At 42.2% G+C, this 22818-nt stretch overlaps 1 protein-coding gene across 1 annotated transcript; it reads right to left on the reverse strand.

Annotated features, from left to right (window-relative positions):
* Nucleotides 1-8323: 8323 nt before the first annotated feature.
* LOC309957313 (cathepsin G-like) lies at nucleotides 8324-11290 on the reverse strand (the record flags this gene model as incomplete). Its single annotated transcript, XM_082832493.1, has 5 exons — nucleotides 10804-11290; nucleotides 9919-10066; nucleotides 9336-9471; nucleotides 8933-9187; nucleotides 8324-8485 (listed from the first exon to the last, which is right to left on the reverse strand). The coding sequence occupies exons 1-5, from the start codon at nucleotides 10856-10858 to the stop codon at nucleotides 8324-8326; spliced, it is 756 nt and encodes a 251-aa protein (XP_082688619.1). The 5' UTR covers nucleotides 10859-11290.
* Nucleotides 11291-22818: the final 11528 nt, after the last annotated feature.

Raw genomic sequence — 22818 nt, forward strand, 5'->3', positions numbered from 1 at the left:
AGTGAGCCGCAGTCAACACGAAGTTGTCTTATGCCGGGAAACCCCTACATCTGCTCCAGTCTTGTTTGTTGTCATAGAAACATACAGAGACCATGTAGGGTGGGGCTTGCGGTCTGGTCTTTCTGCCTCATTTGATCTCTCCTGAAAGAGAAAATTTCCCTGGATCTCTCTGTTCATAGGAAACAGGACGGGCACTGCCTGGTGACCTAAAACAATGGGATGTCCAGAGGATAGTCTGCAGTGGTCTTCAGGGACTCAGCACAATGAGATGGGGGCTCCAGGCTTCCCTGGGCAGCATGGCGGGCTGGCAGCATGACCGGTTTCCTTGCTTAGCTCTTATCTCCCTGTAGAGATGAGGAGCTCAGCCCTTGTTCTGGAGCACTTCAAATACATGTGAAGGGGAAGGGATCTGTCTTCCAGATAAACCATCTAGAAGACCTGGAAATAAATCTCTCTGACCTACCCTGGTTATTTCTTTGTCCCTGAGATTTTCAGACCCCCTGTGTCCTGCTTACTTCCAGGTGAGACTGGTTTCTAAACCCTGAAAATTTGAGCTCATGGAGCGGAATGCTCTGGCTTCTTTCTCCCCCATCATGAGTCAGGCACATAGTAAATGTCCCACAAATACTTGTTGGATAAGTGAATGAACAGTCCCCCAAATTGCTTTTGGTCCTAATGCAGCCTGAACCTCAGCACAGGTTTATCTTTTTAAGGAATTTAGCCATCAAGATAAAGAGGAACACCTGTACAGGATTAGAAATCAGAGTGAGGTTGGGAAATGGGAGGAGGGGGCCTGGGTGGAAGCCATCTTCCATTAGGGCCATGATCAGTGGTGAGGCAACACTGAGAGGCCCACTTAGGTTCTGGATATATCTGCCCTGGTGGAGCAGGGTGGCTCAAGAAAGTGGGGAGAGTGAGAAGGTGACATCTAGGAAACAGTGTAAGATAGCTCTTTCATTCTTGGTCTAGACAATAGCTCTTGGGATAGAGCAACCCACTCTTAGCTTTGGAGAATGGGAAGTTATAAGCCTCATTTTCAGCTTTCCCTCCACACCAGGATCCTGTGCCATCCTAATTATAAGTAACTTTCCATGTGCCAAGGTGTGACCTATGGAGAGGAGAAGACCCACCAGGTCTCCGTGGGAGTCTTTCCTATAATCTGTGCACTATATACCCAGTGGCAGGTCTGGGGTTTAGCAAATTTCTGGGAACGGACTGAGGCAAGGAACAATCATAGCAATAGTCTTGCTGGGGCACTGGGGAAGTGCTGCTGCTGGAATAAGCCAGGCCTCTGAGGATAGGGAGAGTCACTTACCTCTTTCAGCCCTGGAGGTAGGAGATTGGCCACTAAGCACAGGAGCAGCAGCATATTCTCTGAAAAGCTGAGCAGGCCTGAAGTGGCATGTGATTTCTCCTTCCAGGTTTTTGCAATCCTGAGTTTCAAAGGGCAGGCTCAGGGCCCACCAATTTACTCCTGGTTCTACTGATTCTCAAGACATGAGCTTTCATCAGAAAAGTCTGTATGGTGAGGGTGTTGCAAGAACCCCATACTTGGGCCCTTGGTAGTCAGCATGATCACGTTCACCTAGAAAAAATCCTGAACTCTGAATGGAGGAAGGGCTTTGGGGGGTTTGGGCATTAATCAGAAATGGTGTCCCCTTCCTCTAAGTTCAATCCTCCAAGAGCATAAATCTGACCCCACCATGCTTTTTGTTTGTCATCAGGTAACTGTCTACTTCCTAGAAAAAAAAACCAAAAAAGCATACAACTATCCAATTATACTCTTTGCAGAGCTTCGGAGTTTTTTTTGATAGCTGAAGAGGTTTTTTGTTGTTGTTCTAAATGCAAAAGTACCAAGAAAAAGTCTTTCCTAAAACACATTAGCCAAGAGCCTAGCCATCCATCAATTTCTTGGTAGTTTCAGGCAACTGCAAACTGTTGGGGAAGGGGGTGAGGACCAGAGATTGAGGATGAAGTGGAGGTGGGGTATTGATGAGAGTACCAGGAAGATAAGGTGATGACAGAATAGGAGAGTTTAAGAAGAGGCGTTTGACAGACAAATGCACCTGAGTTTATTGTGTGGTCCAGTTCCAGGTAGCCCTTATAAAGCCAGTATTATTCTCAACTTGTTGATATTTCAAAGGTTTAAAAGACCCCAATATTAAAGTAGTTGGGAAGCATCAGGTAGAGACGGAAAGAGGATAAACAAACTTTGTCATTCATTCTAAGTTTTCCAGGTCACTCCTCTCCCACCTGGCCCAGGTAATCTGGGCTCCAGGGAAGACCATGATGTGGGCAAATGTTCTGCCCCCCAGGGCTCCTTGCTCCTGGTGAGGAACCAGGCATATTTGCTCACACAGTTCTCTGCACACAGGTGCTTAGGGTTGTCAGCCTTTAGAAGGGCAAGTTCCAAGCTATGATTCTACTTAGAATACAGGCAATCAGCCAGACAGTTTAGATTACTTCTATATGTTCTTTTATAATTTAGTACAGATATGAGAAGACTTCTAGAATCTTATCTCAAACTGAACATAAGGTTTAAGCTGTTTTTGCATCATTGGCTCAGTCATTACCCACAAGGTAGAACATATATCTTCTCATTTGCATTCTCTGCCTCAAGAATGACAGTTCCTTAAAGGGGATATATTGCCTCTTACCTTTGATGATTTACCTCTCCTCCCCACCGCCAATTTGCAAACCACAAGTATGCTCAGCAATGTTGCAGTAATTTATTAAATAACTGTGTTGACACACTGGTCTTTAACGCACCTATAAACTATTATTTATGATGTTTGGGAAGTACAGAAAATCAACGATGATAGACTATAATTTTAGCCCAAAGGAGGTGTTTATCATTTTAACGAATCTTGTCACATGGAACCATGGGAGTTTTCACAGTTTCTGCAGCTGGTTTCCTGTGCATTTGGCAGTGCTCTCACATTTTTCTGATAGGCAGTTTTCCTCTGAGCTATTTGGACCCCACCTTGGACTACACTTCCACCCCACATATGGCTCAGGCCTCCCTTCTTCCAGGATTCCCCATGGATGCACGTAATAGCGATCAGCCATTGTCTCTGCTCTCCTTCCACTCCCCTCCTCCTCCTATCTCACCTGACCCACAGCTAGCTCTGCTGCACAGACGCAGGGCAAAAGGCACCTGTGTCTGAGCTTAGCGATCCTTCCAGAAGAGCAGCTGGCTGCTCTTGTGAAGTTAACACTAACAAATCTGTAATTGCTTCAGAACTTTTCAGTGAACAGAAGTAAAAAAGGAAGAAGGAAAACGAACAGGGTATCAGATGTGTGGGACACTACATGCAACGTATGTTTAGGGAGTCCCAGAAGCAGGGGAGACAGTTGAAAATTTCACAATATTGATGGAAAAAAAAAAAAAAAACCCTGAAGCATTAATGTTCAAAACCAAGAAGCTCAGTGAACTCCAAGTAGGATAAAGTATCATAGAAGAATGGGCAAGATTTCCCCCATGCCTCCTTCCCTTCTCTCCTAGATCTCATCATTTTATTTCCAGTCCAGCCCTCTCTTCAGATAGCACCTCTGGCTCATTCTCTCCCACAGCTGCTCCTTCTGTGTTATGTCCACATGTGAGAAGTGCTGGGATGGAGCTACTTCTGGGGTCTATGACATCATTCAGACATGGGGCCTCTTCTCCTTGATCTAGAAAGCTAAGTGCTCTTAAGGGAAAAGTAGCTTCAACAGTGCTGTCCATGTGCAGAAGAGGTAGCTGACCACTTTCTCCAAATAACATCTTCTACCATTAGGGCTTTTTTCAATTGAATTGCAAAAGATTCTTTTTTTTAATTACTGTTTAAATTACTAATTAAATTATGTGGTAAAATATACCTAATGGAAAATTTACCTATTAACCAATTTTAAGTGTGCAGTTCAATGGCATTAAGAACATGCACATCGTTGTGCAACCTTCACCATTAACCATCTTAAGAAATTTTTCACCTTCCCAAATTGAAACTCTGAACCCACTAAACAGTAACTCCCCATTACCCTTTCCCCCTAGCCCCTGGGAATCACCATTCTACTTTGTGTCGCTATGAATTTGCAAGAGATTCTTAAATAAATGCAAGAGTCTTGAGCACGGTCATATCATTGGTCTTATACCTCACTTATCACTTACACCTTAATAGGTAGTAGACAAAACCTATACAAATGGAGACTGTAAGAAAAGAAGAAGGGACGAAGGGAGAGCTGGGGAGGGGGCAAGTCATCACAAACAAGCCTGCCTGAATTCATCCTTCTGCCCCTGACCACCAAATTGAATCCAAGGTTCCTCCTACCTTTTCCTGAATGTACAGGTACACTAGAGAGGCCTAACGCTTCATACTTTTGGCCATTTTGTAAGCTAAAGAAAGAAATGAGAAGCAAATTTCCTCATCTGGGTGGAGTATCGATGGCATCTGCGACAACTGAAAGATGCCTGAAGCCTGGGGAGGGCCTCTGTTCTTGTTTTCAAGGAAAGAAGAGCCCCAGTTAAAAGTGACTGCCCCCACCTGGGCATCCCCCTCTGGCCTTTCTATAAAACTCACTGTATTGAGAAGAATGGGGATGCAGAGAAAATATTTGCGGAATTGCCTCCAGAAACCACATCCCTCGTCCTGACCCTCAGTGGAGCCACTCCCTAGAGTGGAGGATGGGATCTTCTCCCACTGGTCTGGTATTCATTGCCTGACAGGTGAGTTCGGCATGAGGCTTGAGAACACTCAACTTGTGGCTTGGTCTAGGAGGTCCCAGCCTTAGGCTCTGAGGAGAATTTCCACAAGAGAGGATACAGAGATTCCAGAAGAAACTCAGGCTAGTCAAACACTATCAATTTACTGAGACGTACGGATGACTGGAAAGCCCCAAGGAGAGAGATTTCATTTCAAAGAAACAGATGGGATGATCACTTGGTCCCGTGATACAAATAGATCTAAGAGCAGCAGGCTGAATGGCCCTATGGCCAGAGGGACTGGAAGAGAATACAGTTGAAGAACAGAACATTCTGATTGAGAGAATGCTGGCTGGGAGTTGGGAGACCAGGGTCCAGTTCCTGTGAAGAACACGCCACATGGCTGTGTTGGTCACTACCTGGCCTTGTAGTTTTTAATGGTTAGTGTCTATCAGTGTATTTCAAAATTTTTCTTTCTACAGTCATGAATATTTTCCTTAAGTAAAATTTGGACACATGCCAGCTCTGATTAAATGGTGTGGGGTGGAGGTTTGATCTCTTTCTTTTCTTTCCCTTCTAGGCAGTTCCACAATTTGAAAACCATGAGACATGATGAAACTCGATTGACAAACAGCTGGTCTACCAGAGCCATCCTGCAGACCATGGGGCACTTGCCGTTTTACCTGGTCTGGGTCTTTTGTCTGCATCAGGATGTGGGTTGTCTTTCCCCACAGGGATTTGCTGTGGATCGTTTCCTCCTCCATGACGTTTTGGGCACCATGCTTCACAATTATTCGTGGTAGAAAAGGTGAGGTGGGTGCACTCATACTGGCTTTCATTAGTCATCTGGTCTCTCCTTGCTTGGGAATTTGAAATCTCAGTGATGACTGTCATGCCAGCAAAAGCTTTCACTCTCCAGTGTCAATACCCGGAGGTGAGGTCATTCAGGCCATATCACAGGCTGGCTACGACTGAAACACATACTAACAGTCAACGTTGTAATTGTACACTCAAGCACTAACACGGCAACTTTTCTGGATTGTTGAAATGACATAGAACTTTTCTATACACAAAACAGTGAATCATACTGTAGCCAGAGGAAATTATACTTCTGGAAATTCAGTAGAAACTTGAAAACGTAATCATAAAAGGATATCAGTCTAATGGGTTTTTTAGTTGTTCTGGGGGTCATGCCAACTAAAACCTTGAAATGGTTCATAATGTATTTGGAAGATTTCATCCACTTCTGAGAGTTTTTTCACATTTCTATAAGAAAGACATTTCCTTAGGCAGCCCTAGGCTGCCCTCTCTTCTCCAACCCGAGGTTCAGGTGGCTTTCCCCTGGGGCACCCACCATTTCCCAGACAAACTCAGACAACCATTATCAAGGTTACCAGACCTCACTTCTGTGACGTTGCTATAGTTATGACAAATCGCCAGTGGCTAGCTTCTCCTGACTCTGATGCTCTGCCCCAGGGCACAGGCACCAGGCCTCTGGGGGACTGGAAGTCTGCCTGAGCTATGGGGTCAGGAGAGAAGTTCCCGGTGGGGTTTCTGTCCATGAGCTTGCCATGGTTTTGTGACTTTCCAGACAAGTCAGTAGGGTTTCCAAGGCACAGAGGTGGAAAGTGGAGAAAGAAAGTGGGAGGAGTTGTGCTCTTTTCCTCTAGTTTTTGGTGTGCAAAATGGTTTCTTGCCAAAGCTCTGCTGCTGCGGTTTACTTATCAGGGGAGGGTGCTGAGCTGTGAGAGGTGGTGGAAGTGGCTTCTGGGATGGTCACGAAGGGAATTGTCCTCTGGAGGTGAGCACGGTGAGGTCTGTAGAAACGTTTGCGGCAGGGCCGCTGGAGGCAGAGAGCTGCCTTGGAAGTGCTGACTGGCAGGGAGAGGCTTAGAGGAGAGTGGGTCTGCCCTGGGAGTTTCCTGGGGACTGAGTCCTGACCTGGGCGGTGCTCTGGGGCTTTAAGTAAATGTCACAGAGAGGAAGGGCTGGACGAGGGCTCTTCCACAGCTCTCTCCTCCCCCCTCCATCGTCAAGTATTCTTTCCACCTGCCAACGCAAACAACTAACAATGAGACTGTTTTCCCCCAGAACATACAAGCAAGAGAGAATTCCTATGGCTAGGTGGTAGTAAATATAGGAAAAATGACTGAATAATTTCAAAGATGTATTATTGATTAAAATTTTGTTGATAAATGACTTACACTGAATGTTAGGCAAATGAGTTTCTGGCAAGAAATAGCTATAAAAGAATGATCAAATTTACCAAAGCATTTCTGCATATCAGTCGCTTTGACATGTGTTCAGTGATTATTCAAGATTACGGAAACTACAAAAATTCAGGTGGGAAATGTCACACTGCGAGGAGTAATTACCATTTTGATGAACAGAGAAGAACTTCCCAGCTGATTCTTTACAGTTACCTTGACGTGTTAAAAGCACGGTTTTAAGCTATGTGACTTCAGAAATCTATTATTTGAATATAATATTGATGTATCAGTCATAAGCTAATCTTTAGTATAAAGTCAAGTTATTTTAGGCAACATACTGTACTGTATAATTTTAGAGTAACGAAACCAGAAGGAGACCCTCATCACATTGAAAATGAGAACATTGGTCTATAGTACAGTCAGGGCTGGTATGGGTAAAGGTTTCAGAAACTCTGGCTGTCCATAGACACTCGGGTTGCTCCCATCTCTTGGGCATTATGAATAGCACAGCTTTGATATGGGTGTTTTGTTAGATATTTTTTTTTTTTTTTTTTTTGCTGTACACGCGCCTCTCACTGCTGTGGCCTCTCCCGTCGCAGAGCACAGGTTCCGGACGCGCAGGCTCAGCGGCCATGGCTCACAGGCCCAGCCACTCCGCGGCATGTGGGACCTTCTCGGACCGGGGCACAAACCTGTGTCCCCTGCATCGGCAGGCGGACTCTCAACCACTGCGCCACCAGGGAAGCCCTGTTAGATATTTTTAAGAAAGTAAATTATTTTTTTTTCTTCTAGTACTTGTATGGATTGATTTTTTTACATTTAGATCTGTGATCCCATCTGAGTGTTATTTCAGATTATGATGAGAAGTATGGACCCAACTTTATCTTTTTTCCCCAATGATTCTCTATTTTGTTTCAATGTCGTCTATTAAAAGTTAATTGTTTCTCAGTGATTTGAGAATTGTTTACCATATGTTCAATTGGGCAATGTATGGAACTTCAATTCTCCCTTTGATCTGCCTGTCCTACCCATGCCAGTGGCACACAGTTTTGGCGTACACTTTAATACCTAAAGGAGAGTCTCTGGTAGGGTGGAGAATAAGGAGCCTTACTCTGGGAAGAGATAGGTCCTTCCATCACTCCCCAGAGCGGGTGGAGGGGAGATGGAGGAATGCATGGCTTGGAGGAGAGAAGAAGCTCACCCTGACTCCCAGGATGGAGGCGACGGGGATTCACTTGTCCTGGGGAAGAGACCCCATTTTCCTGGAGGAGCTCACACTCAGTCCTGGCACACATTTGCTGTGTATTGAATCATGTTTAATGAACAAATGAGGAATCGGTTATTTCCACTCTAGATGTGGATGTTTATTAAGGCTCTGGGAACCGCCCTGGATCTGGGCTCTGCCCCAGAGAAGGGGAGTCAGTGACAGGGGGTGTCACTCCAGCCCCCACTCTTTGAAGCGTCTCATCGTTCTCTGTATCCAGGGCAGGAAGCTGGAAATCCTGGTGAAGACTGCTGGAGGAGTCCCAAACCTGTTTCCGTAGGAGATGATGCCCTGGGACACGTTGTTACACACAAGGGGGCCACTGGAGTCCCCCTGTGGGCAAGCAGAGGAAGGGACACTAAGCCGGGCCTCCATTCTCCAGGCCTCCCCGCTCCTGAGGCCCTAAGGCCCGCCCTCAGAGAAGACAGGCGTGGGTGGGCTCCTTCCACTGCTGGCTGTGTGTGAGATGGGAGGCGGAGGGGCAGCAGAAGTCGAGCTTCTGGATTTTTCCATCACTGGGCTTCAGCCCTGGCTATGGTTATTCTCCAGAACAACCCAGGTCAAGGTACCTTCACCGGCCCCAGGAAAACGCTGCACATGTACGTCCTGTGTCTGGTGCACCTGCTATTCCCCCAGAGACCAGATTGACGGGGAAAAGTCCCCCACCTCACTCTGCTCTGGGCCCCAGACTGAGGCCATGGGGATGTAGTCTGTCCCCACTGCCCAATCTGCCCACGTCCCTTTGTCTCGGACAGTGTCGGCAGATGCCTGTGGTCTTACCAGGAAGGCGGATTTCCTCTCTCTTGGGTCGCCCACACAAATCTGTGTTCGGCCAGTGTAGAACATGAAGCGTCTACTGCACTCCCCATTCCTCTGCACTGTCAGCTGCACGTCTTGGAGCGTGTCTGTTCTCCTGTTCAGGCCGAGAAGGCCCCAGCCGGCCACGGTGCACAGGGTCCCAGGACTCAGCCTGTCCTGGGTCTGCGGCAGAGCCACCGGCCTCACAGCTCGATTACGTCTGACTCTGCTTCTCAGCTGGCAGGAAGCATGCAGGCACTCAGGGACTGTCTATGCCATGCTCACCCCATGCCTACCACCACCCTGGGAGTCTGCTCGGCTTCCCCCTCCCTGGTCCGTCAAGCTGGGAGGGAGCCGCCCGGGTGAAGTACCAGACGGTCGGTACCTGCAGTAACATGATGTCATTCTGCTTGTTCTGCTGATTGTACCCGGGGTGGGGGATGGCTCTGAGCACCGGTATGCGCTGCTGAGTCCTTTCCAACCTCCTGATGTTGTGGGCCCCCAGGATGACACTTATTTGTCTGCAAAGGAAAGGGAGCCTAGAAGTAGGTCTGAGCTGCAGGAACTGCACTCCCCGATGCAGGTCACGTGACAGCCCAGGGTGGCGAGACCTCAGCCAAGGGAGGTGGGGACAGGAGGGCTCTGAGACTGGGCTCTATGCCCTTGGTCTCCACAGCCTTGAGCTGTGGGTGGTAGGAAACTCAGTGACCTTATATTTGGCCTCCCCTACAATAAAAAAGGAGCTTGAATTCATATTTTGAGCCCCAATGCGTGCCTTCCATCTCCCCATCTTGCTCTTTTTGATCAGGTCCTCCTTTCTCCCCATTTACAATGGCCTGCTCCCTGCTCCCCAAGCCCTAGCGGCTCTTTTTCACCCCTTTATTGCTAGAACCCTGCTTTCAATGGCTCCTCTCATGAAATCTTCTGGACCTGCTCTGCTGGTGCCCAGAAGCCCCTTAGTGCCTCACCTTCCCAAGCAGTGAGCTGCTGTCATCACAAAGTCTTCTCGCACCAGAAACCCCCCACAAGTGGTCAGACCCACTGGTGTCTGGATCTGAACATATGCCATGTAAGGGTGGGAATGGGGCCTGGCCTCTTGGCCTCCGATGATCTGCCCTGGAAGGAAGCATTAGGCACTTATCTCTGCACTGACAGGTGTGTGGGCTTCGGCTTGGTGGCTCCAGAAATGTTAGAAGATGGCGAGGCAGGAGAGGTGCTACACGGGCCGGAGAAGCTGGTGGTTCATGAGAACTGGGTCTGCAGGGCACCAGCCTTGGGGGAGGCTCCAGGAGTCTGCAGGAAACGCTGCTGGCTCCACATCCCAGCCTCAGCTCCCTCCCACCTCCCCAGAAGGCAAGGCCAGCTGCAGCCTCCCATAATGAGGAAGGTTCCTCTGCTGTGGGGATGGCAGATCCGGAGCCCTCTGAGCAGCCTCTCCCTGCAGTCCCGTGGTACTTTCTTCCTCAGGGAGTCTCCAGATCCCTGTGAGTCCAGCTCACGGCCAGCTCATGAATTTAAGGCTCTAAGGATGAGCCGGCGGGCCTGCTATTGCTGTATCTTTATCTCCTAGGCTCTGCCACAGGAGCTGCAGAATGAGTTCAGAGAGCGTGTTTATATAGCAAGTAGTACGTGCCAGGACGACTCCAGGAATTTTATGTACACTAAGTCATTTAACTCTCATGTCAGCTCTCTGAGGTAGGCCTGACACAATTCCTGTTTTATAGATGATGGAGCTGAGGAACTCTGAACTCATACAAGCTGCCCAATGATACAGGGTTAGGGAGTGCCTGAGTGGTCTGGCTCCAGAGTCTATGGGATGGTGTCGGCCTCTGAGGATGGGGACGGTCACTCACCTGCCCTAGCCCTGGGAGGCAGGAGAAGGACCACCAGGAGCAGGAGTGGCTGCATCGTCCTGGGAAGTCTGCCCAGTCAGTTGCTTCTGGTCTTCCTCCTGCCAGACTTTGAGCCCCTGAAAGAGGAAGGAAGGGTGAGGGTGGGGGCTTGAGAATTCGCATTCCCATTCTCCTGCTGCTGTGCTAGGTTTCATCACCCAAGGCTGCCCAAGAGGCTTGCCCACTAACTGTCAGTGATGTGGGGGAAGACAGTAACCCAAGGCTTCAGCGCAATATCCTGCACAGCTGCTGAGTCATTGCTGGCCGCGGAAATGGGAACCCAGGGCAACAGGGATGGGGACCGGGTCACTGTGTCCCAGAACCTCAAACCCACCGAATTCAATAATCCCTACAAGCATCAAAGCTGGGAGCTCTCTATTTCCTCCTTCCTCTCCCTCACTGACTGGAGCCTGCAGGTCTTCACCCTTTGGCCTTAGCCCCCTGTTGAGACCCTTGCTGCTCCCACTTCTTTCTAGAAGTTGTCATGCAGATTGAGTAGCTCTCTCTCCTGAGTGTGTGGAGGGCACTGCCAGAGAAAGGAAAGGGAAGAATGAGGCTCTGCCACTGACCATTATGCTCTCAGGTCTCTTGAGCCCCAGCAAATTCTCAGTGAAATCCTGACACTGTGGATGACTTCTGTTCTCCTGCTTCCTACTCAAGGCAAAGGCCTTTATGTCCCAGAAGGTTCTCTGCATGCAGAAAAGGCCTAGTGACTTGATTTTGTTGCAAGCCATCAGACCCTGGTGGAAAAACATCTCAAATCCTATTCATCCATGGTATAAGAGTCCCATCCATCAACCTAATCCCATCTCTGCCCCGGGGGTGATAGCTCCTAAGAAGGAGGTACGTCACTGCTGTGCTCCCTGTAACACATGAAGAAGTGGACCCAGGCATTCATCACTGAGAGAAAGGCACGGCAGAGTCCTGCAGAGAAACACAAGGGGTTGTGAGACAGTTTTCACAATACTTCAAAGTTTCTCTGTTGGCATAAAAAGCACTACAATATAGTAAAATTTTTGCAAAAGTATCAGAATTGAAAGCTAATACAATTCTCAGTCTTCCATGGATTATGATAAGCCCATTTGAAAATGTTATAAAAGTTAAGGATCCTCTCCCTATATATAAATATACACAGGTTATAGCTTATTCTCAGAGCTGCCAAGAACTTAATCCTTCCTCTAATGCACGGTTTATGACTGCAACCTCATGAAATTTCTTCATGCATCTGAAAAGTAATATGCAGAAAACAGGGAAAAAGAAACGAAAATAGTATAACAGCTTTATTAGTGCCTTAGCATCTGGGTAGTTTTAATTTATTGTTAATTAAAGTTTTACAATATTTTATTTTAAAAACTTTAATGTAACTTTTTTACAAAGTAAAGGATAAAGAGTAGCATGCGAAGAAATGGGAGTCAAATATATATGCTCCCAATGATCTTAATAGAGATGTAGATAAGGGATTTCATTAACAGTGACTAGGATTTCATGCCGATCTTCCCACCAAAAACAACCGAAAGAAACCTGTTTAAAATGGCTAAAAACCTTAAAAGCCTTGAAGAAATGCAAATGTAGGAGTGAATACCAGGCCCAAACTGAAGGAATAATGGGTGTCCAGTTAGACAGTTACTACTGTTCTGTGGAAATTTGCTGAACCCACAAAATTCGAACTTCTGTTTTAATGAGCATATAAAGTGAGAGGTATAGAAATCAAAGAGGGAGGAGATATGGGGATATATGTATATGTATAGCTGATTCACTTTGTTATAAAGCAGAAACTAACACACCACTGTAAAGCAATTATACTCCAATAAAGATGTTAAAAAAATAAAAAATAAATAAAATTTAAAAAATAAAAGAAATTAAAAAAAAAAACAAATCAAAGACCAAGACCCACACAAGCAGGTCTAGTCAAACCCTCCTCACAATAAGCTGGGAACTGAAAAGTTTACACACTCAAAGTAACAAAGAAGAGTTAATGGGCAAGTGCTTGCATGTAATTTCATGAAAGATGGAAATAGTACTGGACTTTCATGGACTCTCATACCTTGAACTTCGATTAATGTTGTTATGGACTGTTTGCTAAAGTACCTGGCAAAATCAAATGCAAATGTAGAGGAAATTCACTTAATTCCAGTGTTTGAATTACACCTAAATATTGTTTTTCAAGTACAATGACAAGCATATAGTCAAATATAAACAGATCAACAAGCAAGCAAAGATATAAGACACCATGACTAATAAACAATAGATGATAAGAGAAAAAATACTTTAATTATTGGGATAATACTATTAGTAAAATAAAATATAGATTGCAAAAAACATTATGCTGAAATAAAAACAAGCTTTAAAAGCACTCCCATGTTATGTCATAATTCTAGTTATTACTTTAAAATGTATACCTCAGAAATTACTAAATTTCCTTGTCAATTGCATTATTATGAACTTTCACCAAATCTTTAACCGTAGTCATTTTTAAGTCTTTTGTCATTTACAGACAGTTCTGGGTGTACTCTGATGCTTTTGCAAATATGTTCCTATAAAAGGGTTTCATCTTCAAGGAATTCATGGAAAAGACTCTGACAAGTACAGGTTTCTGGTAACTGACTATACTGCTGAACTGAATGAATAAGCATTTTCAGAACTCTAACGGAAAGCTGATGAATTCATAAAAGTGCTAACAAAAGATCAAGATAAAAAAAATTAATTACACAGGACTGAGTGAACTGATGAGGATGATTATAATTTTTGTGACTTTCTGTTTGAATAATAAAAAAAAATCTCACAAGGACTCAGAGGCAAAAAATATACAAATCAATTTTTACTGCAAAGTAAAGGAGCTGTTCCAGTGGAGGATTCCTGGACTGAATGTCAATATTATGACATAGTGTGTTTCATGTTTGGTAATTGCAATCATTATTGCTTTTGTTGTGGTCATCCATTTACAATGCTTGGTGTCAGTTTATTTACCTCTTGTAAAAATAAAATACAGTGTGTGTGTGTGTGTGTGTGAAAAAAAAAAAAGCACTCCAGGGAACATTAACCTTAAAAAAATGACATCTGAAAAAGACCTAAATACAACTTCTAAAAGTGAGAAATATGAAAACACCAAAATTAAAGTCACAGTGAATAAAGTTAATAACAGATTAGACAAAGATGAAAATAGAATTACTAACCTGAAATAGCTCAGAAAGAATTGTCAAGAATAGAGCACAGGGCTTCCCTGGTGGTGCAGTGATTGAGAGTCCGCCTGCCGATGCAGGGGACATGGGTTCGTGCCCCGGTCCAGGAGGATCCCACATGCTGCAGAGCGGCTGGGCCCGTGAGCCATGGCCGCTGAGCCTGCGCGTCCGGAGCCTGTGCTCTGCAACGGGAGAGGCCACAGCAGTGAGAGGCCAGCGTACCGCAAAAAAAAAAAAAAAAAAAATAGAGCACAGACAGGCATAAAGATAAAAATATAGAAAACAGTAGAATTAGAAGGTTGAACATATGTTGAATTAAAGTTCTAGAAGAAGAGAGAGAGAATGGGGGAGAAAAGTAATATATAGTGAGATAGTGGTTGAGATTTTGTTAAAAGTGATGACAAAAATGCAGTTAGAGGTTAAAAAAAACCCAATAAATCTCAAGCAGAATACAGAAGAGAAATCTATACCTAGAAATCAATATTATAAAGAAACAGCAGAAATCTTAAGGACGAGTAGAGTAAAATAGATTACACACTTTCAAATGAATGGCAGAGCAAAGGGAGAATTTTCAACAGCAGCAGTGAGTGGATGCTACTCAGGAAGAAATGTCTTCATGGTCATTCGAGAAGATTTTAAAGTACATCTTATAAATTGATTAGTAATGTTATAGAAGTTATGAATAGCTGATGAAAAAACGAACACATATAGAACATCTTACCCAACAAAGGCAGATTACACACTTTACAAGCACATATAGATGTTGACCATAGATTAGGCCATAGAGTAGGTCTCAAAAATGTTTAAAGGATTAAAATGATGCATCATTTTTCATAGACCACAATGAGTTTAAGTTAGAATTTCATAACAAGAATATGAGCACAAAATCCTTATATTTTTAAAACTAACAAAATAGACTGCTATATACAGAGGATCCTTGAACAACAGGCATTTGAAATGGACAGTTCCACTTACACATGGCTTTTTCTCAGTAGTAAACACTAGAGTACTACACTACCCATTGTTGGTAGCAAAACCACAGAACAGAGGACCAACTATAAGTTATACTTGGAGTTTCCACTAGGTGAAGTGCTGATGCCCCTAAACTCCCACGCTGTTCAAGGGCCAAATGAATCATGAGTAAAAACATAATGGAAACAAAAAATGAGTTCAAAATGATTAATAATGATGAAAATAATTTATAGTAAAATTTGTTGAGTATATGTGAATAAAGATGAAACTTGACTATTTAACACTATACCTCAAATTAATTAATTTAAAGGTAAAAACTTAAAACTTTGGATATAGGAGAATTTCTTTATACATTTAACATTGGGAAAACAATTTTATACAAAATATACAAAGCACTAACCATCAATAATAATGCATAAATTGATCTACATTAAATGTTTGTTATGTATATACGAATAAAGATGAAATTCTGATTGCACAGGACACTTATTTTTGAATTATTGAATTTTATTTTATTTATTTTTTTATACAGCAGGTTATTAGTTATCCATTTAATACATATTAAAGTATATATGTCAATCCCAATCTCCCCATTCATCACACCACCAACCCCCGCCACCTTCCCTCCTTGGTGTCCATACGTTTGTTCTCTACATCTGTGTCTGAATTTCTGTCCTGCAAACCGGTCATCTGTACCATTTTTCTAGGTTCCATATATATGCGTTAATATACGATATTTGTTTTTCTCTTTCTGACTTACTTCACTCTGTCTGACAGTATCTAGATTCATCCATGTCTCTGCAAATGACCCAATTTCGTTCCTTTTTATGGCTGAGTCATATTCCATTGTATATATGTACCACATCTTCTTTATCCATTCACATTTAGGTTGCTTCCATGACCTGGCTATTGTAAATAGTGCTGCAATGAACGTTGGGGTGCATGTGTCTTTTTGAATTATGGTTTTCTCTGGGTATATGCTCAGGAGTGGGATTGCTGGGTCATATGGTAATTCTATTTGTAGTTTTTTAAGGAACCTCCATACAGTTCTCCATAGTGGCTGTATCAATTTACATTCCCACCAACAGTGCACGAGGGTTCCCTTTTCTCCACACCCTCTCCATTATTTGTTGTTTGTAGATATCCTGATGATAGCCATTCTGACTAGTATGAGGTGATACCTTACTGTAATTCTGATTTGCATTTCCCTAACAATTAGTGATGTTGAGCAGCTTTTCATGTGCTTCTTGGCCATCTGTATGTCTCTTTTGGAGAGATGTCTATTTAGGTCTTTTGCCCATATTTGGATTAGGTTGTTTGTCTTTTTAATATTGAGCTGCATGATCAGTTTATATATTTTGGAGATCAATCCTTTGTCCGTTGATTCATTTGCAAATATTTTCTCCCATTCTGAGGGTTGTCTTTTCATCTTGTTTGTAGTTTCCTTTGCTTTGCAAAAGCTTTTAAGTTTCATTAGGTACCATTTGTTTATTTTTGTTTTTATTTCCATTACACTAGGAGGTGGATCAAAAAAGATCTTGCTGTGATTTATGTCAAAGAGTGTTCTTCCTATGTTTCTCTCTAAGAGTTTTACAGTGTCCAGTCTTATGTTTAGGTCTCTAATCAATTTTGAGTTTATTTTTGTGTATGGTGTTAGACAGTGTTCTAATTTCATTCTTTTACATGTAGCTGTCCAGTTTTCCCAGCATCACTTACTGAAGAGGCTGGCTTTTCTCCACTGTATATCCTTGCCTCCTTTATCATAGATTAGTTGACCATAGGTGCGTGGGTTTATCTCTGGGCTTTCTATCCTGTTCCATTGATCTATGTTTCTGTTTTTGTGCCAGCACCATATTGTCTTGATTACTGTAGCTTTGTAGTATAGTCTGAAGTCAGGAAGTCTGACTCCTCCAGCTCCGTATTTTTCCCTCAAGACTGCTTTGGCTATTGGGTGTCTTTTGTGTCTCTATACAAATTATAAGATTTTTGTTATAGTTCTGTAAAAAATGCCATTGATAATTTGATAGGGATTGCATTGAGTCTGTAGATTGCTTGGGTAGTATAGTCATTTTCACAATATTGATTCGTTCAGTCCAAGAACATGGTATATCTCTCCATCTGTTTGTATCATCTTTAATTTCTTTCATCAGTGTCTTATACTTTTCTGCACAGAGGTCTTTTGTCTCCTTAGGTAGGTTTATTCCTAGGTATTTTATTCTTTATGTTGCAATGGTAAATAAGAGTGTTTCCTTAATTTCTCCTTCAGATTTTTCATCATTAGTGTACAGGAATGCAAGAGATTTCTGTGCATTAATTTTGTAACCTGCAACTTACCAAATTCATTGATTAGCTCTAGTAGTTTTCTGGAGGCATCTTTAGGGTTCTCTATGTATAGTATCACGTCATCTACAAACAGTGACAGTTTTACTTCTCCTTTTCCAATTTGTATTCCTTTTATTTCTTCTTCTTCTCTGATTGCCATGGCTAGGACTTCCAAAACTATGTTGAATAATAGTGGTGAGAGTGAACATCCTTGTCTTGTTTCTGATCTTAGAGGAAATACTTTCAGTTTTTCACCATTGAGAATGATGTTTGCTGTGGGTTTGTCATATATGGTCTTTATTATGTTGAGGTAGGTTCCCTCTATGCCCAATTTCTGGAGAGTTTTTATCATAAAAGGGTGTTGAATTGTGTCAAAAGCTTTTTCTGCATCTATTGAGATGATCATATGGTTTTTATCCTTCAATTTGTTAATGTGGTGTATCACATTGATTGATTTGTGTATATGGAAGAATCCTTGCATCCCTGGGATAAATCCCACTTGATCATGGTGTATGATCCTTTTAATGTGTTGTTGGATTCAGTTTGCTAGTATTTTGTTGAGGATTTTTACTTCAATATTCATCAGTGATATTGGTCTGTAATTTTCTTTTTTTGTAGTATCTCTGTCTGGTTTTGGTGTCAGGCGATGGTGGCCTCAGAGAATGAGTTTGGGAGTGTTCCTTCCTCTGCAATGTTTTGGAAGAGTTTGGGAAGGATGGGTATTAGCTCTTCTGTAAATATTTGATGTAATTCACCTGTGAAGCCATCTGGTCCTGGGCTTTTGTTTGTTGGAAGAATTTTAATCACAGTGTCAATCTCATTACTTGTGATTGGTCTGTTCATATTTTCTATTTTTTCCTGGTTCAGTTTTGGAAGGTTATACTTTCTAAGGATTTGTCCATTTCTTCCAGGTTGTCAATTTTATTGGCATAGCATTGCTTGTAATAGTCTCTTAGGATGCTTTGTATTTCTGCAGTGTCTGTTGTAACTTCTCCTTTTAGTTTTATTGATCTTTGCTATTTTCTTGGTTTCTGTTTCATTTATTTCTGCTCTATCTTTATGATTTCTTTCCTTCTGCTAACTTTGGGTTTTGTTTGTTCTTCTTTCTCTAATTCCTTTAGGTGTAAGGTTAGATTGTTCATTTGAGATTTTTCTTATTTCTTGAGGTAGGCTTGTATCGCTGTAAACTTCCCTCTTAGAACTGCTTTTGATACATGCCATAGGTTTTGGATTGTCGTGTTTTCATTGTCATTTGTCTCTAGGTATTTTTTGATTTCCTCTTTGCTTTATTCAGTGATCTCTTGGTTATTTAGTAACATATTGTATAGCCTCTATGTGTTTGTGTTTTTTACTTTTTTTTTTCCCTGTAATTGATTTCTGATCTCAAAGCATTGTGGTCAGAAACGATGCTTGATATGATTTCAGGTTTTTTTATTTAATGACCCAAGATGTGATCTATCCTGGAAAATGTTCCGTGTGCACTTGAGAAAAAAGTGTAATCTGTTGTTATTGGATGGAATGTCCTATACATATTAATTAAATTTATCTGGTCTATTGTTTCATTTAAAGCTTGTGTTTCCTTATTAATTTTCTATTTGGATGATCTGTCCATTGGTGTCAGTGAGGTGTTTAAGTCCCCCACTATTATTGTGTTACTGTCGATTTCCTCTTTTATAGCTGTTAGCAGTTGCCTTAGGTATTGAAGTGCTCCTATGTTGTGTGCATATATATTTATAAGTGTTATTTCTTCTTCTTGGATTGATCCCTTGAACATTATGTAGTGTCCTTTGCTGTCTCTTGTAACATTCTTTATTTTAAAGTCTATTTTATCTGATATGAGTATTGCTACTCCAGTTTTCTTTTGATTTCCATTTGCATGGAATATCTTTTTCCATCCCCTCACTTTCAGTCTGAATGTGTCCCTAGGTCTGAAGTGGGTCTCTTGTAGACAGCATGTATATGGGTCTTGTTTTTGTATGCATTCAGCAAGCCTGTGTCTTTTGGTTGGAGCGTTTAATCCATTCACGTTTAGGGTAATTATCAATATGTATGTTCCTATTACCATTTTCTTAATTGTTTTGGGTTTGTTTTTGTAGGTCCTTTTCTTCTCTGTGTTTCCCACTTACAGAAGTTCTTTTAGCATTTGTTGTAGAGCTGGTTTGGTGGTGCAAATTCTCTTAGCTTTTGCTTGTCTGTAAAGCTTTTGATTTCTCCATCAATTCTGAATGAGATCCCTGCTGGGTAGAGTAATCTTGGTTGTAGGTTCTTCCCTTTCATCACTTTCATCACTTTCATCACAGTATGTCATGCCACTCCCTTCTGACTTGTAGAGTTTCTACTGAGAAATCAGCTGTTAACCTTATGGGAGTTCCCTTGTATGTTATTTGTCATTTTTCCCTTGCTTCTTTCAATAATTTTTCTTTGTCTTTAATTTTTGCCAATTTGATTACTATGTGTCTTGGCGTGTTTCTCCTTGGGTTTATCCTGTATGGGACTCTCTGCACTTCCTGGACTTGGGTGGCTATTTCCTTTCCCAAGTTAGGGAAGTTTTCGACTATAATCTCTTCAAATATTTTCTCGGGTCCTTTCTCTCTCTCTTCTCCTTCTGGCACCCCTATAATGTGAATGTTTTTGTGTTTAACATAACGTTGTCCTAGAGATCTCTTAGGCTGTCTTCATTTCTTTTCATTCTTTTTTCTTTATTCTGTTCTGCAGCCGTGAATTCCACCATTCTGTGTTCCAGGTCACTTATCCATTCTTCTGCCTCAGTTATTCTGCTATTGATTCCTTCTAGTGTATTTTTCATTTCAGTTATTGTATTGTTCATCTCTGTTTATTTGTTCTTTAATTCTTCTAGGTCTTTGTTAAACATTTCTTTCATCTTCTTGATCTTTGCCTCCATTCTTTTTCCAAGGTCCTGGATCATCGTCACTATCATTATTCTGAATTCTTTTTCTGGAAGGTTGCCTATCTCCACTTCATTTAGTTGTTTTCCTGAGGTTTGGTCTTGTTTCTTCATCTGATACATAGCCCTCTGCCTTTTCATCTTGTCTATCTTCCTGTGGTTGTGGGTTTTTTCCCACAGGCTGCAGGATTGTAGTTCTTCATGCTTCTGCTGTCTGCCCTCTGGTGGATGAGACTATCCAAGACACTATTGACATAGTGAAAAGTAAAGCCACAGGGTGGGAGAATTAAGAAAGGGTTTATACCTGGGAGATATATGTTTATATATAAATCATATCTATGTTACATTACAGGTCACTGGGAAGCCAATAATTTTGAAATTATACATGGAATTGACAAATATGAGAGTTGCTACTCCAGCTTTCTTTTGGTCTCCATTTGCATGGAATATCTTTTTCCATCGTCTCACTTTCAGTCTGTATGTGTCTCTAGGTCTGAAGTGGGTCTCTTGTTGACAGCATATATATGGGTCTTCTTTTTGTATCCATTCAGCCAGTCTGTGTCTTTTGGTGGGAGCATTTAATCCATTTACATTTAAGGTAATTATCGATATGTATGTTCCTATTCCCATTTTCTTAATTGTTTTGGGTTCGTTATTGTAGGTCTTTTCCTTCTCTTGTGTTTCTTGCCTAGAGAAGATCCTTTTGCATTTGTTGTAAATCTGGTTTGGTGGTGCTGAACTCTCTCAGCTTTTGCTTGTCTGTAAAGGTTTTAACTTCTCCATCAAATCTGAATGAGATCCTTGCTGGGTAGAGTAATCTTGGTTGTAGGTTTTTCTCCTTCATCACTTTAAATATGTCCTACCAGTCCCTCCTGGCTTGCAGAGTTTCTGCTGCAAGATCAGCTGTTAACCTTATGGGGATTCTCTTGTGTGTTATTTGTTGTTTTTCCCTTGCTGTTTTTAATATGTTTTCTTTGTATTTAATTTTTGACAGTTTGATTAACATGTGTCTTTGCGTGTTTCTCCTTGGATTTATCCTGTATGGGACTCTGTGCTTCCTGGACTTGATTAACTATTTCCTTTCCTATATTAGGGAAGTTTTCAACTATAATCTCTTCAAGTATTTTCTCAGTCTCTTTTTCTCTTCTTCTTCTGGAACCCTTATAATTCGAATATTGGTGCATTTGATGTTGTCCCAGAGGTCTCTTAGACTGTCCTCATTTCTTTTCATTCTTTCTTCTTTATTCTGCTCTGCAGTAGTTATTTCCACTCTTTTATCTTCCAGATCACTTATCCATTCTTCTGCCTCAGTTATTCTGCTATTGATCCCTTCCAGAGTATTTTTAATTTCATATATTGTGTTGTTCATCATTGCTTGTTTCATCTTTAGTTCTTCTAGGTCCTTGTTAAATGTTTCTTGCATTTTCTCTATTCTATTTCCAAGATTTTGGATCATCTTTATGATCATTATTCTGAATTCTTTTTCAGGTAGACTGTCTATTTCCTCTTCATTTGGTAGGTCTGGTGGGTTTTTATCTTGCTCCTTCATCTGCTGTGTTTTTCTGTCTTCTCATTTTGCTTACCATACTGTGTTTGGGGTCTCCTTTTTGCAGGCTGCAGGTTCATAGTTCCCGTTGTTTTTGGTGTCTGTCCCCAGTGGCTAAAGTTGGTTCAGTGGGTTGTGTAGGCTTCCTGGTGGAGGGAACTGGTGCCTGTGTTCTGGTGGATGAGGCTGGATCTTGTCTTTCTGGTGGGCAGGTCCATGTCTGGTGGTGTGTTTTGGGGTGTCTGTGGACTTATTATAATTTTAGGCAGCCTCTCTGCTAATGGGTGGTGTTGCGTTCCTGTCCTGCTAGTTGTTTGGCATAGGGTGTCCAGCACTGTATCTGGCTGGTCGTTGAGTGAAGCTGGGTGTTGGTGTTGAGATGGAAATCTCTGGGAGATTTTCACCATTTGATATTACGTGGAGCTGGGAGGTCTCTTGTGGACCAGTGTCCTGAAGTTGGCTCTCCCACCTCAGAGGCACAGCACTAACTCTTGGTTGCAGCAACAAGAGCCTTTCATCCACACGGCTTAGAATAAAAGGGAGAAAAGTAGAAAGAAAGAAAGAGGATAAAAGAAAATAAAATATAGTAAGGTAAAATAAAGTTATTAAAATAAAAAAAGAATTATTAAGAAAGAAACTTTTTTTTAAGTTAAAAAAAAAAAAACAGATGGATGGAACCCTAGGACAAATGGTGAAAGCAAAGCTATACAGACAAAATCTCACACAGAAGCATACACATACACACTCACAAAAAGAGGAAAAGGGGAAAAAATAATAAATCTTGCTCTCAAAGTCCACCTCCTCAATAGTGCCTCCTGAGATAGTGCCTCCTGATTCGTTGTCTATTCAGGTATTCCACAGATGCAGGGTACATCAAGTTGATTGTGGAGATTTAATCTGCTGCTCCTGAGGCCTCTGGGAGAGCTTTCCCTTTCTCTTCTTTGTTCGCACAGCTCCCGGAGTTCAGCTTTGGATTTGGCCCCGCCTCTGCGTGTAGGTCGCTGGAGGGCGTCTGTTCTTCACTCAGACAGGACAGGGTTAAAGGAACTGCT

Source organism: Leucopleurus acutus (assembly GCF_964270905.1).
Source record: "Leucopleurus acutus genome assembly, chromosome: 1".
NCBI lineage: Eukaryota > Metazoa > Chordata > Mammalia > Artiodactyla > Delphinidae > Leucopleurus > Leucopleurus acutus.